The sequence below is a fragment of the Microplitis mediator genome, chromosome 7, assembly GCF_029852145.1.
Source record: "Microplitis mediator isolate UGA2020A chromosome 7, iyMicMedi2.1, whole genome shotgun sequence".
In the NCBI taxonomy this organism is placed as follows: Eukaryota; Metazoa; Arthropoda; class Insecta; order Hymenoptera; family Braconidae; genus Microplitis; species Microplitis mediator.
In genome coordinates this window covers 18,284,280-18,301,092 of record NC_079975.1, presented here as the reverse complement: position 1 = coordinate 18,301,092, position 16,813 = coordinate 18,284,280, and the positions used below count along the sequence as shown (strand labels likewise).

The 16,813-nt window shown below is 29.6% G+C and overlaps 2 protein-coding genes across 4 annotated transcripts in view; one reads left to right on the top strand and one right to left on the bottom strand.

Annotated features, from left to right (window-relative positions):
- LOC130671353 (G-protein coupled receptor dmsr-1-like) overlaps window positions 1-11,904 on the bottom strand; it is a 57,398-nt gene extending 45,494 nt beyond the window's left edge. The window contains exons 1-2 of one of the 2 annotated variants that reach the window (XM_057475195.1): window positions 11,753-11,904; window positions 10,397-11,449 (exon numbers count right to left, since the gene is read on the bottom strand). In XM_057475195.1, coding sequence (XP_057331178.1) covers window positions 10,397-11,449; window positions 11,753-11,765 — 1,066 coding nt within the window. In that variant the 5' untranslated portion in view covers window positions 11,766-11,904. Of the gene's footprint in view, window positions 1-10,396; window positions 11,450-11,609 lie in introns of both variants that reach the window. The other variant, XM_057475196.1, reaches the window with a different exon arrangement.
- LOC130671351 (uncharacterized) lies at window positions 3,020-5,514 on the top strand. 2 transcript variants are annotated; one of them, XR_008990510.1, is made up of 3 exons: window positions 3,020-4,603; window positions 4,704-4,896; window positions 5,261-5,514. XR_008990510.1 is itself a non-coding variant. In XM_057475192.1 (2 exons), exons 1-2 carry the CDS (start codon window positions 3,146-3,148, stop codon window positions 5,262-5,264), a joined length of 1,755 nt encoding a protein of 584 aa, XP_057331175.1. In that variant the 5' UTR covers window positions 3,020-3,145; the 3' UTR covers window positions 5,265-5,514. The 2 variants fall into 2 exon arrangements, 1 of the variants encoding a protein (XP_057331175.1); XM_057475192.1 differs by having other exon boundaries at window positions 3,020-4,896.
- Window positions 11,905-16,813: the final 4,909 nt, after the last annotated feature.

Below are 16,813 nucleotides of genomic sequence, written 5' to 3'. Positions count from 1 at the left end.
AGATAAAATTTTATATAATTGTATGAAATTTTATAAAATTATATAATATTTCATAAAACTTTAGAGAACTTGATGCCACTATTGCATCTAGTGTAGGGTAGCATTTTGTAAAATTTGATAAAATGTCACACAATTTTATAACGTTTATTACTATTCCCAGGTAGAAAATTGTCTTAGTCGGACAAGTTTGAAACTTCAAAATAGCTTTATTTTAGCTTAACATCTAAGTCTTGTTTTGTAAGCTTTATTCTAGGTTGTTATTAGGATGAATTCTCTGACAAGTCTTTAGAGTGTAACTAACCTTAAAATATACCTTGCTGTTAGCTCTTTTTCCACGCGTATGATAAGATTTGTTGTAAGCTTGGATTCTAAACTTAAAACTACCTTATCTGCTAACATTACTCCAAGCGTACATTGAAAACTAAAGTTTGAGGTTAATTAGGAGTTTGTGTTATTGTTTATAAGTAATAAATAAGTTCAATTTTATTTGCAACATATATAAAGAAAAATATTTACTAAGCAAGTAAGTTTTGATTTTTTTTAATTTATTGAATCACAAGTTTTTAATGCTCATAATAAAAAAATTTGAATTTTTTAGAACGTCCTTACTCTCTTAAGTTAAATCAGTAAAAATGTTACTGATTTTTTCAGTGGTTACAAAATTTACTGAAAGATCAGTAGCTTTGAATAAATTTACTGACTAATAAGTAATTTACTGACTAATAATGAATTTAGCTTCACGGCAGTAAAGAGTGCCATCTACTTGGAAGCTTGTTTGTTAGACAGAGGTTAATTGCAAGTTATAATCAAAGTTTATCATTTATATTGCACTATTATTAGGGTAAGTTTAAAATATTTCAACAAACAAAAGTTAATTTATAATTTATATACTAATAAAACTTATATATTTTTCTCTATTGAATGTGACTAGAATAATTCTGAAATGTATTTGTAGTTGATTTACATCTAAGGTAATGCTAACCTCAAATCGTCTTATTAATTATTTTATGTTTTTAAATAAATATTATTATTATTTTCAGATAAATGTTTATACGGTGACGTCAAAACCGCTAGGGAAAATATATATAACACTACACATTTAATGCCCAATATCTGATGTATGTGTACAAAAAAAAAAAATAATAAAAAATTTTTCTCTGTAAACATGTTTTCAAACTTATATTACCAAATCTATTCTAGCTAAGAATAAGATATACTTTTAACCTTATAGTAAGCTAAATTGTCACTGTTTATGCAAGCTAAAACTGCAAGCTTTATGTTAGCGATACAAAGCGTTACCAACTAACCTTGTGTTAACCATAGTTTGTTGGCTAATTTTAGGCTAAAACTGATAAAATTAGCTTAATACAAGCTAATTCCATTGATGACTTTCTACCTGGGAAATTATTATAAAAATTGTTAGAAATTCAAAGTAAATAAATAAAATTTTCAATGGCCATAAAAAAAAAAAAATTCCATTTTTGCGGGCAAAATATGGTGATAAACAAATATGAAAATTATATTATAAAAAATATAATTGATTACCTAAATATATGCAGGGTACCCCTAGAAAAATGTAAAAAAAAAAAAAAATTCTGAATATTGAATAAGTTTGATTTTATTAAAATTTTTTGTAAGTTATTTACATTAAGAAAAATTATATTTTACACAATTATTGGATGCAAAGGAAGATAAAAAAGTTTTTAATAGTTTTTATCATAATACAAAAGTCTTTAACATTTTTCGACCGGCACTAGATTCTTGAAAAAGTTTAACGAAAAAAATTCGAAATAATGCTCAATTATATTTACAAAAGTAATTTTGGGATGGTTATAATAGATTTAAAAAAAAAATTTATTTTTATAAAATTTTAGAAGTACCTCGTTTTGCCTACCCCCGCCACCCCTTTCTCTTACATATTTATATATATATTACATAATGTGATAATTTTGAATTTAATGTTTTTAAATTTTTATTTTGTCAACTAGCAATTCAAATTAAATCATCGTTACTCAAAAAAAAGTTCGAAGGTTTCGCCATTAATTCAAAAATAAAAATCAATAAATTTAATTAATTTTAAAATTTTATGTCCATTAAACAGTCGATAGTTGAATTATTCAAATCTTTTTTTTATATATAATTATAAATTAAACTATGAAATATGGCTGATAAGTATTCATGAGTAATCATAAATACAGCCATGAATATTTCTTAACTACAAGTGACCAATAGACGAGCGGAGCAGACTACGATTCTTCATTAACAAAAGTTAAGCAGCATCGAGGGTGGCCATTAATTGGATGGGTGACCCGTCCCGGAAAAAAAAAATCATTTTATAAAACTTTATAAAATTTTATAAAATTTTACAAAATTTTATAAAACTTTATACTGAAAATGGCCTGGTAAAATTTTATGAAATTTTACAAAGTTTTATAAAATTTTATAAATTTTTATAAAACTTCATAAAATTTGATAAAACTTTATAAAATTTGATAAAATTTTATTAGGCCATTTTCAGTATAAAATTTTATAAAATTTTATAAAATGTTAGTACTAAAATTTTGTAAAATTTTATAAAATTTTACAAAATTTTATAAAAACATTTTTTCCCGGGTATCCATAGGTATCTTTAAATAACGTTAAGTAAAAACATATAGTGCATTATCATCAAAAATTCTTCTGAAGCTTATTCAGGGGTTAGGGGTAGTCAGAATTTTCAAAAAATCGATTTTTTTTTTTTTGCATTTTCTTAAAGTATAATATTTTAAAAATATTGTGTGAAAATTTGAAGTGAATCCGACAAATTCTTTTCGAGTTATTTAACAATGACCAAAGGACGCTCGGGTGCTACGTGGCATTCGAGAGCAGGTAGCTAGAAACAGCTGCAAGCAACCGACCTTTCGGGTTTCATTGTCATGAATATCTCCCCATTTTAATGTATTTATAATTATATATATATATATATATATATATATATATATATATATATATATATATATATATATCCTTCTACATATATTCACAATTTGTAGGTAGTACAAGAACTGAAAAATAATTTTTGGTTGCCAGTATACCTGTAGTCGTTGCACTGATCAGTCGATAGTTTTGTGATAAATTATTTCTCAAGTGAATTAAATTATTAACCATGGGACGTGATTCTAGAAAGGTTTCAAGAGAACTTCGGAGTTCTGAAAAAATTAATAAGTCGCGTTCAGTCAAAAGAAAGAATGTTTTTAATCCGAAAACAGCCGAACGTGATGAAAGTATTCAGAGTACATCTTCTAAAAAATTAAAACAAAACACTGAAGATGATGTACCTGAAGACAGCAGTACTGAATTTCGAATAATAAATTTTATTCAGGTATTCACTGCAATTTCTGCTCTTATAAAATGTAAAAAATGTGATGGAAATGTAGTGTTTCAAACAGCAAGTACACGTGGGCTGGGATTCAAAATTGTAGTTGCATGTAATAACTGTGGAAATGAATATATTCCTTCCTGTTCTTTCGTTGGGCATTCTTATGAAATAAACAGACGTTTCATTTTTGTAATGAGAATACTAGGAATAGGATACGAAGGATTGTGCAAGTTTTGCGGCCTGATGGACATGCCGTCTTTTTTAGATAAATCTACGCATACAATTTTACTGAAACAGATTTTGAATTGTAGTAAAGCCGTCGCAGAAACCTTCATGACGAAAGCTGTGAATGAAGAAAAGCAAGCAATGCCAACAACTGAAAATGAAGATATAAATCATCTAACTGTATCGGGAGATGGAACCTGGCAAAAACGGGGATATACATCGTCATTTGGAGTTTCTTCTATAATTGGCTATTTTACTGGAAAGATTCTTGACATAAACATTAAAAGTGCATATTGTAAGCTATGTGAGTATTGGAAAAAAAAAACAAATACTGTTGAGTTCGAGGAATGGTATCAATCGCATGAAGATGTGTGTTCTGCTAATCATCAAGGGTCTTCTGGGAAAATGGAGGTGGATGCGATGGTCGAAATGTTTTCGTATTCTGAAACTAAATATGGAGTTAAGTATGCCAACTATATTGGTGATGGTGACTCCAAGACCTATTCAGGAATTATAAAATCAGATCCTTACGAAAATACAACTGTAAATAAAAAGGAATGTATAGGGCATGTCCAAAAGCGGATGGGGAGTCGATTACGTACGCTGAAGAGTAAACAAAAAGGTCTTGGTGGTCGAGGTAAGCTCACAGGAAAATTAATAGACAAACTAACTGTGTACTATGGTTTAGCAATACGCCGGCATTGTGATTCTATTGAAAATATGAAATCTGCTATAATGGCAACCTTTTATCACTACGGCTCGAGTGATGAAAAACCGAATCATGATATGTGTCCAAAAGGCGAAGAATCTTGGTGCTCTTACCAGCGCGCTGAAGCAAGAGGAGAGCTTGATACCTTTTCTCACGATTATTCTCCTTTACCTTCTGATGTTTTAAAAGCTATCAAGCCTATATACGAAGATCTTAGTAATGAAAATTTACTTTCAAGATGTGTAGGTGGATTCAATCAGAATAATAATGAAAGCTTTAACCAACTAGTATGGAAAATATGCCCAAAAACGGTAAATACTAGTTTTACCATCGTACAAATAGCTGCATACGTTGCTATGTGTATATTTAATGAGGGTATAAATTCATTATTAGTCTTGATGAATACACTAGGACTTAATTGTGGGCCTAATTCTCATCGGTATGCAGAAAGAATGGATGCTGCACGTATCAAAGTAGCAGATAAGCGCGCTAATGATAACACCCGAGAAGGTCGATTGCAACGTAGGCACCAGCAAATCGATATTTTGGAAGCTGCTATGTCGGCTGAAGAGCTATTATATGGTCCAGGAATAGATGACTCAGTGTAAGTTATTAAATAATTCTTATAATTCGACATAAATCCATAGCAAAACTTTAAATGCGTTTTTCTCAAAACTATGTTTTCTGAACTGGTGATCACTGTAACTTAAAAACTGCTCGGTAGATTTCAATAAAATTTATTGTACTTTTGAAATACATTAAAAACTCGTGCCTGATCGAAGGATTTTTTTTTTTTTTCAAAATTTCGATTTTTTTTTAACAATAAACTGTCGGTTTTTTTCTCGAAAATTTGAAAAAAATTTCCTGAGGCCGCCATTTTGTTAATTTCGAAAAAAAAAAAAAAAGCTTCGATCAGGCACAAGATTATCTATTAATAAAACTAATTTTTCTTGTCCGATTGATTTTAGATGAATCTCCAAGGACTTATGATGATCACCGCAAAGGACTTCGGGAGGAACGGGCTCTACAAAAACAGCGATAACTTTTTGAATTATTAATTTTTTTTTTTGAAATTTTCGTGAAGTCAAATCGAAACGTGTTCTAATAAAGCTATGTTTTTATTTTTGTCAAATAAAGTAATTAACTACAAAAAAAAAATTATTGAAAATCATCATTTTTTCATACCCCTGAGTACCCCTAACCCCTTCAGTTAGCTTCAATTTTCGGCATTAAACTTAAAATTTTTTTTGTTTTATTATTTTGAGAATTTTTAAAAATGTAAAAAAAAATTTATTTCGTTTTTAACTTTTATTTCTAAGGTGAAAGTAATCAAATAATGAGAAATCTGATTCCATTTAGGCTTCCAAATGGCCTTTTTTTCACTGTAGTGCTTCGACTATCAAAGCTACAAAGACGACTTTTCTAACTTTTTGTCGATTTTGATGCGTTCCTCATGAGGTTGTGCTTTGAAATTTTTTTTTTCAAGTGAATACTTTCAGAGTTATAAGTGCACTGAGAAAATAAAATAATCTTGTCCAAACAAGAATTTCTTGGTTCAAGAAATCCGTTTAAAATGTTTATTTTATTGTTAATAATTATCAATTTCTTGAGAAAAGAGCATCAAATTTATTTTTGTTATTATATGAATTTGATATTATATTATGAGTAAACGAAAGAATAGCTTTACTTGAATTAAATAAAAATTATTTCCATCAATTCTACGAATTCTTGAGACAAAATTATATATTCTCGAAAATTATCAAGAATACATGTTCTTGTATCAAGTAAATCTTCTTAATAAAAGTATTTTTTTTCTCAGTATGATAATGTGCCAGTTTTAATGAAAAATTGATTCCTAACCTTTGCAACTCGTCAGCTATTGTTGGTACACAGAAACAACAGTTAACTTGAATCAAGAAAAATATTCTTGATTCAAGAATTTTTTTTTGATCGATTCGGAAAATCAAAATTCACTTGCATCAAGTAAACAATTATGTTGAAATTTTTATCTTGAATCAAATTTTTTTTTCTCACATCAACATATTCTTTACGCTTAAATCAAAAAATTTTCACTTGTTTCAAGAGTTTATATTTCTTAAGGTAACAGATATTTTTTTCGAAGCAAGATGCATTATTTTTTTGTAGCAATATTGCATTTTTTTTTTTGGAGGGGGTTGCACTTTAGAAAAATCGATTTTTTTTGTCTTTTCTTACACTGTAAAAAGAGCGGTGTTAAAAATGGACTCGTTTTAACTTCGCCCGGTGTAAAAATGAAATTACACCGGTGTAGGAGGAGTAATACACCGGTGTTAAAAATACTGGTGTTAAAGCGGGGTAACCGGTGTAAAAGCGGAGTAAAACCGGTGTAAAAGCGGGGTAACCGGTGTAAAAGCGGAGTGATACCGGTGTAAAAGGAAAGTAATACCGGTGTAAAAGCGGGGTAACAGGTATAAAAGCGGGGTAAATTGCATCCGCTTAGAGTATTAACTTTAAAGATTATAAAACACAAAAAATGTCAGTTCTTTATGAAAATTAATAAAAAATATCATTTATTAACAAGGATAGTGATCGAGTAAGTAAAAATATTCACTAAGTAAAATATTTTAACACCGGTAAAGAATATTTACACCGGTGACGGCGTTATTTTAACACCGGTAAAGAATATTTACACCGGTGGCGGCGTTATTTTCACACCGCTTTCGGGGGTAAATTTAACACCGATAATTTTAACACCTACACCGCTTGGACTTACCCCGGTGATTTTTTACAGTGTATAGTTAAACATTTCAAGAATATAATCACAAAATTTCAAGACAGGCAGAGCCTTCTTGCCCCCACCCTCCCCTAATTTAAAAAAAAAAAAGTTTTTTTTTTATCACTTTTTTTTTCTAAAACTTCAAAAGCGTTTTTCTTGGAATCACTTTTTTAAAGTCCGTGATCACTGCCATTTGAAAACTACATTTGACCGATTTATTTCCAACTTAGTACACATTTTCTAGATATAAAATATTTCTCCAACGTTTAGTTTCAGATTTTTTTCATATTGAGGGGGTTTTCCACCCCCAAAATGGCGGAATTGTTCGTGAAAAATAGCAATTTTCACTTGACATGACTACTAAAAATTTAGAAATGAAAAAAAAATTATCAAAGATCGTTAGGGGGAGGATCCGATGATACTTTGACTGAATTCTAAGGGTAGTTGACTTCAGATCATTTTCAGCTGAGATACAGTAATCGACGCAAATCGTATTTTTTCAAAGGCGTTCTTGGGAAAGCTTTGTCACCGACTTGTTTGTGGATATTTTCGCGTACAAATTTAAGGGAATGTTTTTGAAATGACACCTAACAATGTACAAAAGGTTTAAATTAATTTACTCTACCCATATAACTGAAAAAAGCATAAAAAGTGTTTTTTTTCCACGTTGAAACCCTCAACCCCCTCTTAATCAATTTTAACGATGCAATTTATTGAATTAACAAAATGTTGTAAATCGATAGCAAAAAAATTCACCAGTTTCTGTAAAACGTTTTGTGATTCACTGAATCAATAATCAGTGACTTCAAAATAATTAAATCAGAGACGTCATACCTCTGTTAATCATATCGTGAATAAATAACTCTGTACGAACAGAACTTCATTATTCGAGTCTATGTCATATTCCATTCAATTTTTCTATATCCATTGAGCCACACTGTTTATCGTACGGTATAATTTTTTAATTATTTTAAATAATGCTGTTAAGCAGGAAAGTACATACTTTACCTTGTATGTGCATACATACTTTACGTATGTATTCATGCATACACATACGGGACTATATACGTGAAGCGTTCCACACTTTTCCATACTATGAGGAAGGAGGGGATTGAGTAGGATAACGAAGGAACCTTCTCAATGAAAAGTTTATAAATAAATGAAGAAAAATATGGATAGTCCGAACTGGGAATCGAACCTAGACCATGTCGGTTTCGCGCCGAGTGCTTTCGCAGTTGATCTATCCGAGCCTTTGCCGTATTCTGTTTAATTTATCTACGTCCATTGAGCCACACCGTACGTCGTACGGTAGCATTTTTAAATTATTTTAAATAATGCTGTTAAGGAGGAAAGTATGTGTTCACCCACATATACGGGACTATATCAATGATCGAATAATATTAGATTTTATGTACCTCGATCTCTGCTTCTTACTATTTTCTATTTTTTGTATATTAAATATATTAAATTATTTAACGCGTTTTTCGTGACGATTTGAAAAAATATTTTTATGATATTTTTACACAGAAAAAAAAAAATTCTCGACTGAAGGTAAATATTCTTGATTCAAGAAAATTTTTTTGGAGACCTAAATTTTCTCAGATAAAGTAGAAATTTTCTCCGACCAAGATGAATTTTTTTTAACCAAGACAAATTCTCTTGGCTCAAGAAAATCTTGACTTGGTTCCCGAAAATGTTTGTCTTCAAAAAGATTTTCTTGACTCAAGATGACTTTTTTTTCTGTGTATACATACATTTGTTCATGTAAAAAATATTTTAAAAATTACTTTCAATCATTTCTTTTTTACATATCCAGTTCTATATAATCAAATAATTGATAATACTGCTATTACTTGCTAGGTCGCGAATTAGAATTTGATATGATAATAGCTGCTCTTGTCTTTATTTTTTAACTCGCACGAAACCCACATTTATTTTATTTTCAGTTAAGTCAGTGAAGAACATATAAAAGTTCCAAGTTTTCATATTAAAAAATATATTTTTAATAAATCCATCTTTTCAGAATAAATTTAAAATTCTTCTCAAAATTATGTAGTCAAGTAAATTCAGTAGAAACTGCTAAGTTTTACAGTACTAAAGAATAAAATATGATAAATAGTAAAAGAAGCAATGGCAAAAGAATCTCTAGCTACTGTTGTGAAGCGTAAATAGCATACCTCAAGGGTTTCGCCTCATCGCACCTGAGTCCTCTTTCATCTTTTTTTTTTTTACAGCTTTTTTAACAATACAGCCGGGTCGTTCATAAATAAGTATATAGGTAAAAGTATAAGAGCTTGAAAAGAGAGAGAACAAAATTGGAAATTCAATGCGTTTTGAATTTTTGGATAATATCAATCTAATTTTATTTTAAACCTAAATTTTGAAATCTCTTTTAATGTTAGCCTATGTATTGTACAAAAATTATAAAACTTTGTATTTTTCATTTCAAGTTATCATTATTACTAGGAATAAACTATTTCTCTTTCTATTTTTCATGAATTGTATATTTCTAAATTAGCAAAATTTAACTATTGATCTTGAAGGTTTGTTTATCTACAGATTATACTTTTATTGACAATTATTGAAAAAAAAAAATCTTATTGAAATAAAAAAGGCTAATTAACAGTTGTTGATACATGAAAAAAATATGTTCAAGAATATAAAATAAAGACATTTTTTTGTTCCCTCCATTTCTGTCTCAGCGTCCGAACTTAATTTAATGTCTGATTGAAAAACTTTATTAAATTTTTTATTATTGTCATGACCCATCACAAATAATTCTAGCTTTTTATAAAAATATTAAGGATATCTTACAAATTAAGAAATAGAGTATTTTTAAAATTGTAAAAAAATTTTTCTAAATTAACACTTAATTTCATAGTGTTTTTCAAAAATAAAAATTGTTGAATCATTTTCCATTTTAATAAATAAAAAATTTTATAAAGTTGAAACTGAAGTCTTAAAATATTTCAAAGCAAATTCACATAACAAAATGACGATACATCGTCAAACTTTTTACTCACTATAATTTAATCTCAAAGCACTTGAAGAAGGTAGGTTCTCCTGTTTTCGAATAAGCGACAGTCTTGAAAGCAATTCGATTTTAAACTTTACCTTAAAGTATCTTATAATTTATTTTAAAAGATATTTCTCAATTTTTTTGTTGATAGACATTAATAAAATTTCAAAATAACAAAATTTTTATGAATTATAGTATTTTCAAAAGTAATTATAGTAGTGTAGTAATTGTCGACTAAAAAAACAAGAGTTTGTTTCTACATGTATTGTTTTTTGTTTTAGTATTTTATCTAAGTATATACAAAAATAAGTGAATGAAGAGCAAACTCACCAAGCTTAACATAACATGTCCGAAAGAAACCTGATCCCAATATGACGCTGAGCAAACCAAGTACTCCCTGTGGAAACTCCGTAAGTAAGAAGAGAAGTAATACAGCTAATAGCATTTTAGTAGTTCTGTCAGTTTGTCTTTCTTTATCTAAAATTCTGGACGATTTTTTTTTACCCTTTTTAACATCGTATGAACTTTCGCGCATTTTTTCATCTAAGTTTCTCACTAACGTCGTGTTTATGAGGAGTTTCCTTCTTTTTTTCGTTTCCATAAGTGCCAAAATGAGTCGAAGACTTAAAATTGTTAATGCAATACAAGGTATCAACTTAATCACAACACTATACATGCAAAAATTAATTAGATTAAGCAAACTATTAGCTTTCATTGTATCACTCAAATCGACAAACCATAATGTTTGATTAAATGTTGACTCAGTTGTGTTGTAGTGACTCAAGTTAGCTAAATTACCATATGAATCTAATAATTCCTGTTTAGATCGGACTTCAGTTGTAAAGTAAACCGGGAGACAAATTAACGGACAAATTAAATAAGCTCCTATTATAGCTAATATTGTCTTTTGGAAACTACACCATTCACGATTTCGTTGAGGGTATGCTACGGCAATATACCTCCAAATTGCTAATGTTACAGTCAACCAAATAGATATTGTATGACAAACTTGAGTGAAAAGAGAATGAAATAATACAAATACTGCCCAGCCATACGTATAGATATCTTTTCTAGATCTGTGATACAAGTACATGTGACTAGCATACGGAATGTATTCTAGCATTACTAATAAATCAGCAACAGCTAATCCAGTTAGAATGGCATTTGTTGGAGAATTCATTTCATGACGAGTTAAGACTGCTATATTCAAGGTGTTGGCAATTGACCCGAAAATGCAAACTAACAAACTTGCCCATCCATGAATTTTGGCGTACTCCTGATGAAAATAGTCCAAACCTGGACCACACCGGTACATCGACTCATCGTGTGAATATGTTTCATTTGTAAAATTCATAATTGTATTTTTTCGAAGTATTAATGAACCTGTTATAATGAAATATATATATATATATATATATATATATATATATATATATATATATATATATATATATATGTATATATTAATTAACTCTTGGCATTTTTATAATGTTTCAGTTCTCATAAAACTTTAATCTTTCTTTCAAAACTTTTTATGATTTACCATAATTATAAGTAATATACTACATAGAACACGATGTAATTGTAAGAAATGGAAAATATAAACTGTACGTCCCATTTAAAAATTGTTCGGAACTTTCGCACTTTTCACTCAATTTTAGTTAATTTAAATTGAATTGTTCATACCATTGATTCGCATATCTTAATTTTTTGACACCAACAAATTTATAATAATTTACTCACAAAGTATAGTAAATAAAATTAAAATCTAAAAGTGTACTGATAAATTTACGAAGTTAAAATCTCAAGGGATTGTAAGCAATGAATTTCGCTCCGCGCGCGACCGTCGAATGCGGTTAAAATGAGTTTTGCGACGCCTCGGAGACGAAGTACACGGCGTCGCGACGCATGCGTTTACCTTACTTGTATGTTCCTTTCATTCTTATTCACTTTTCATATTATTTTTTATTCTATACACTTTATGTATTCTCCATTCTTCATGACTCTGTATGAACTCTAATTCCAATAATGTCTGTTATACAAGTCATAAGTAGAATCATTAAGATAGATTTCTTTAACTATGCTGTTTTTTTTTTTGGAAATCCTTGAGAAATTACAGTTGATAAATGCTTCGATAAACTTCGGTACATTTTTTTGTGCGGTTCTTTTTTTTTCTTTTCATTTGTAGCCTTAAAAAATATTTCTTTTTCAATGTATTTGTATTAACAGCATTAACAATGAAAATAAACTTATATTCTCTTAGTTTCAATATTATTATGGAAGTATAAGGAAGGAAAAAATACTTTCAGTGTATGGTTATATATTTTAATCAAATAAATCATTATTTAAAATATATATTTATTCACTTAAGTGATAGTGTAATAACAATAGAGCTCGAACAATATTTATTTGCTATAAAAATGTATATTCTACTGACATACTGTACAATTAAATTGAATCAAATAAATTAAAATGACTATCATATCTCTTCTTAAAACTAGCAATAATTCATTCGAAATGAAAGTCTTTTCTATTTTTAAGTGCATATAAATTAACGCAAATTATGTGAATATAGTTTTTTTGTTTACAAGCTGTATTTTTATAACCTTGTGTACTCTTATTTTTGGTATTGAAAATAGAGTTTGAGAAGTAAGAGAAATTGTTGGTAATTTTTCTACATGCACTGATAGAAGGATTTCTTAGTATTTAAGAAATCATTTCTTAAGCATCATTTTTTTGTATTTAACAAATATTTCTTACTATTTAAGAAATTATTTTTTAATATTTTAGAACACTCTAAAACCAAGTGTGTTACAAGTGTATTATTTTAACACATATTAAATGTGTTCTGTGTTTGAAGCCATAAGCAAAACTATAGTTTTTTGTAGTCATTTAAAACACGTTTCACGGTGTATTAAATATCTGTAGATTGCTTCTGGCGTTTCAATGTTATTTGGCAAGTGTGTTAATTTTGGTTTTAGAGTGAAATCATGCCTTAAGAAATGATTTCTTAACTATTAAGAAATCATTTCTTAAATAGTAAAAAATATTTGTTAAATACAAAAATTGATGTCTAAGAAATGATTTCTTAAATACTAAGAAATCTTTTTTAAATGCCAAAAAATCCTTCTATCAGTGTGGAGATATCTTCCAAGTCGGTTGGGTTCTTTTTTTGTAAGTCCTCGGGCGTTTAGGCTCACGCTTTTTTTATTGGGATGCTGAGCCATATTCGCCGTGTATATTAGTTAAGTTTTGTTTGTAATTAAGTTATGTTAATTGTCACAGAAGAAAGCTTATAAGCATTGAATTAGACATAACTTTTTTGGTACTCTGCTCTGATAGTAATTGATTTAACGTCACGATTATACTCAGATCTCTCTTATATTATTAAATGAAGATTTAATCAGTTAAAAAGCTTACGCGAGATTTCAAGATCATTCCCAAAATGTCTAGATTATTCTTGAAATTTCTAGAACAATCTAGAACATTCTCAACCAGTCATAGACACATTTTCGAAGTTAACCTTCTTTCAACCCCCATATCTTTTACACCCTTATAGTTATCAACTCGCAACCACCCCCTTGCACCGTGGGAGACTCATGACTACTACCACATACAAACACTATTCGTTCACAATGTTTAGTTTCAGCTGCAAATCGTACTATAGGCACAAACACCTCCTCTTTTATAATATATATAGTATATAAGATATAAGATATAAGATATATTTCCAAAACTCCTCTTTGGAGTGAATTTTAGTCCGAGGGGAGTTTATAAATAAAAATCCATTCATTCTACGTCCACTCCGGATTTAATCCGAATTCACTTCGCAAATTTTTACGATGTATATGGGGCATTCCACGCCAAATCGACCACTTTTGAACTCGACCCCTTTAGATTTGGCTGAAAATTTTTTCTCTTTTTCTACCCGATCAAAAACGTTTCTCATAATTTTTCAAATTTTTTTACCCAACCAAAAAAAAGTTACAAATTTTTGAAAAAAATTGTTTTTTTTTTATTTTAAATAGCTATAACTTTTTCAAAATTCGACTGATTGGGACGTTTTTAACTTCCCGTTAAGAAAATTGACAATTTTCAAAAATTCTTTTAACCATAAAACAATGAGTGTAGAAGAGCTTGTTTTTGAATCCCCAGCATTTGTCTAAAAATGAACCAAACGAAAACGATTTTTTTTCAATTTTCTTTGTTTGTGAATGTAGTTTTCAGAAAAAAATACAAAAAATTATTCAGAAGGTCCTTCTATTTTTTAACTTGATTTTTCTAAAAAAATTCAAATTATTTCGATGATTACCATTTAAATGTATTGTTTCCATTTATTTTTTCCAAATTTCAAAGTTCTTTGAGCACTCTCAAAATTTTTACGCATGGTGTTATGAGAAATAAGGCTAGTTAAAAAAATTTTTGTTTTTCAATTGGGAATAAAAAATATAAATCGAATCAACATCACTCTGAAGAAATTTTAGGATTTGCGGAAAATGTCAAAGTTTTATATAAAAAGAAAAAAATCAAAAATCAAAAATGGTAAACATCGAAAAATTTTTGATTTTTTCCAAAAATCTACAAAAAATAAACAATGAAGATAGGTGGCGGCGTTTCTTTAACACCGGTACAGAATATTTACACTGGTGGCGGCGTTATTTTCACACCGCTTTCGGGGGTAAATTTAACACCGATAATTTTAACACCTACACCGCTCCTACTTACCCCGGTGATTTTTTACAGTGTACTTGTGATAGACTGAGTAAGTAAAGATCGGATATATAGTTGATGGAGAAAGTATACAGCAATTTTTCCTATGATAGCATAGAAATATTTCTATGTGTTAACATAGGAACTTCCTGTAGAAGCATGTAGGATAAATCTATACTTAATCAAAGTACCAACTATTACGTAATGTAGAGAGGCTTACTACTTGTTTTTCTCTGTAAGTATCAAAGAAAGTAGAAAAGAGTAGAACTTGATAGTACATTTTACTGATTCTTTTTATGAGAGACTAAACTAAACACTATATAAGTATCAACAAAGCGTTTCGTTTGTTATTCATTAACTGATCGTGTCTCATCATAAAGGTCCGATCACTAATCCTGTTTGAAAGTTTTGATTCAATCTTATAAAAACAACAAAATTCTAATTAACTCCGGTAAAAATTGAATGAGAAACAATCGACAATCTGGTGTTCCATGAGATTTAGGACTTTCGAATAAGAAATATTTAATATTATAAATTAATGTTTTACCTGTAGTATACTACAATATTGAAGAAGAGAAAACTGAAAGTATACATAAAATAATATTTGCAATATTTGTAAATATTTACAATTTTTTAAATTTAATTGATTTTCGATAATTTTATTATCCTTTACTTTAAAAAATATGTAATTGTTTTTTTCAAAATTTCTTCTTCGGGATTAAAACCAACTTAAATTTGTTACTTTAAAGTTGATAATAAATAGTAATTAATCAATAAAAAATTAATAATATAAGGTAGGTAGTTAAACTTTTCCAAAAATCTAAAATGCCAGTCAAAAAATGTTATCAACTTTTGTTTTACGATAAAAAATATTAAAAGGTTTTTTTCATTCATTCCATCCAATACTTATGTGAAATTTAATTTTCCTTTATGGAAAGTACTGTGACGTGACATTGCCGGAGAGATGGAGTTGGAGATGGAGTAAGTGTAAGTGAGCTGAGCATATGGAGTATAAGTGTGTATGGGAAGTTAAGTGTGCGATCGAGTACGTGTACGGTATGTGGTATGTTTTAGAGTGTCTGTGTGGTAGAGCGTGGACTTAACGGGGGAGATCTAGCTGTGTCGCGGATAGTGGCCAAGATAACGTGCCTCCCGACCAGTGATGACGACTAGGCCCAGACTTAGCCCTCGGGGTTGACGTGGTGATCACGGAGGTGCGACTGAGATGTCGCCGCCCCTTCGTGTTGGTACCCGAAGTTAGCAGGGGTACGTGTACGTTTATTGGGGGGGATAACAGGCCTCGTTTGCGATGCTCGAGGAAGCCAAAAATTCGCTAACTTCGGATATGACGGGGAGTGACATTACGGGAAGGCCCGTAAGTCCACGGCTTGTATGCTTGTGAAGGTAAGAATGAATGGAGAAGCGAGAATGTGAGATTGAAAGAGAAGGAGTGGAGCGAGCAAGTTAGAGTGGGAGATTATCGTGTAACAGTTGTGCAAGTACCAGCGAGTAAGTGAGTTGAGACTTGGCGTCGCTCGTGTACGAGTCGACCCAGTAGTCGAGTTTGGAGTCTTGGAGTAAGCGGTGGTGAGTCGGAGAGTCACCATGGTGGACCTCGACCGCAACCGAGTTGTTAATAAAATAATCTAAGATTAAAATTTAATTTAATTTACAAAATTCAAGATATAAAGTAAAAAAAAATTACCACTCCAGATAAGACAATATTCAAGACTGACAGTAATTTAAAGTCCAAGACTGAAAATAAGACAATATTTAAGACAAAATGTAAAAAAAAAACGTCCCGATAAGTCTATTTTTGCCAAAGTAATGGAATTTTGAAAATAAAAGAAAAATTTTTTTCAAAAATTCGTAACTTTTTTTTTTTTGATTGGGTAAGATAATTTTGAAAAATTATGAGAAACGCCTTTAGTGAGATAGAAAATAAAAAAAAATTGTCTGTGAAATCAGAAGGGCTTTGTTTCAAAAGTGATCGATTTAGCGTGGAATGCCCCAAAAACATAATTGTGCTTTAATTGT

Coding starts and splice junctions, on each gene's coding strand:
- LOC130671351 (XM_057475192.1), top strand. CDS start 3,146: ATGGGACGTGATTCTAGAAAGGTTTCAAGAGAACTTCGGAGTTCTGAA.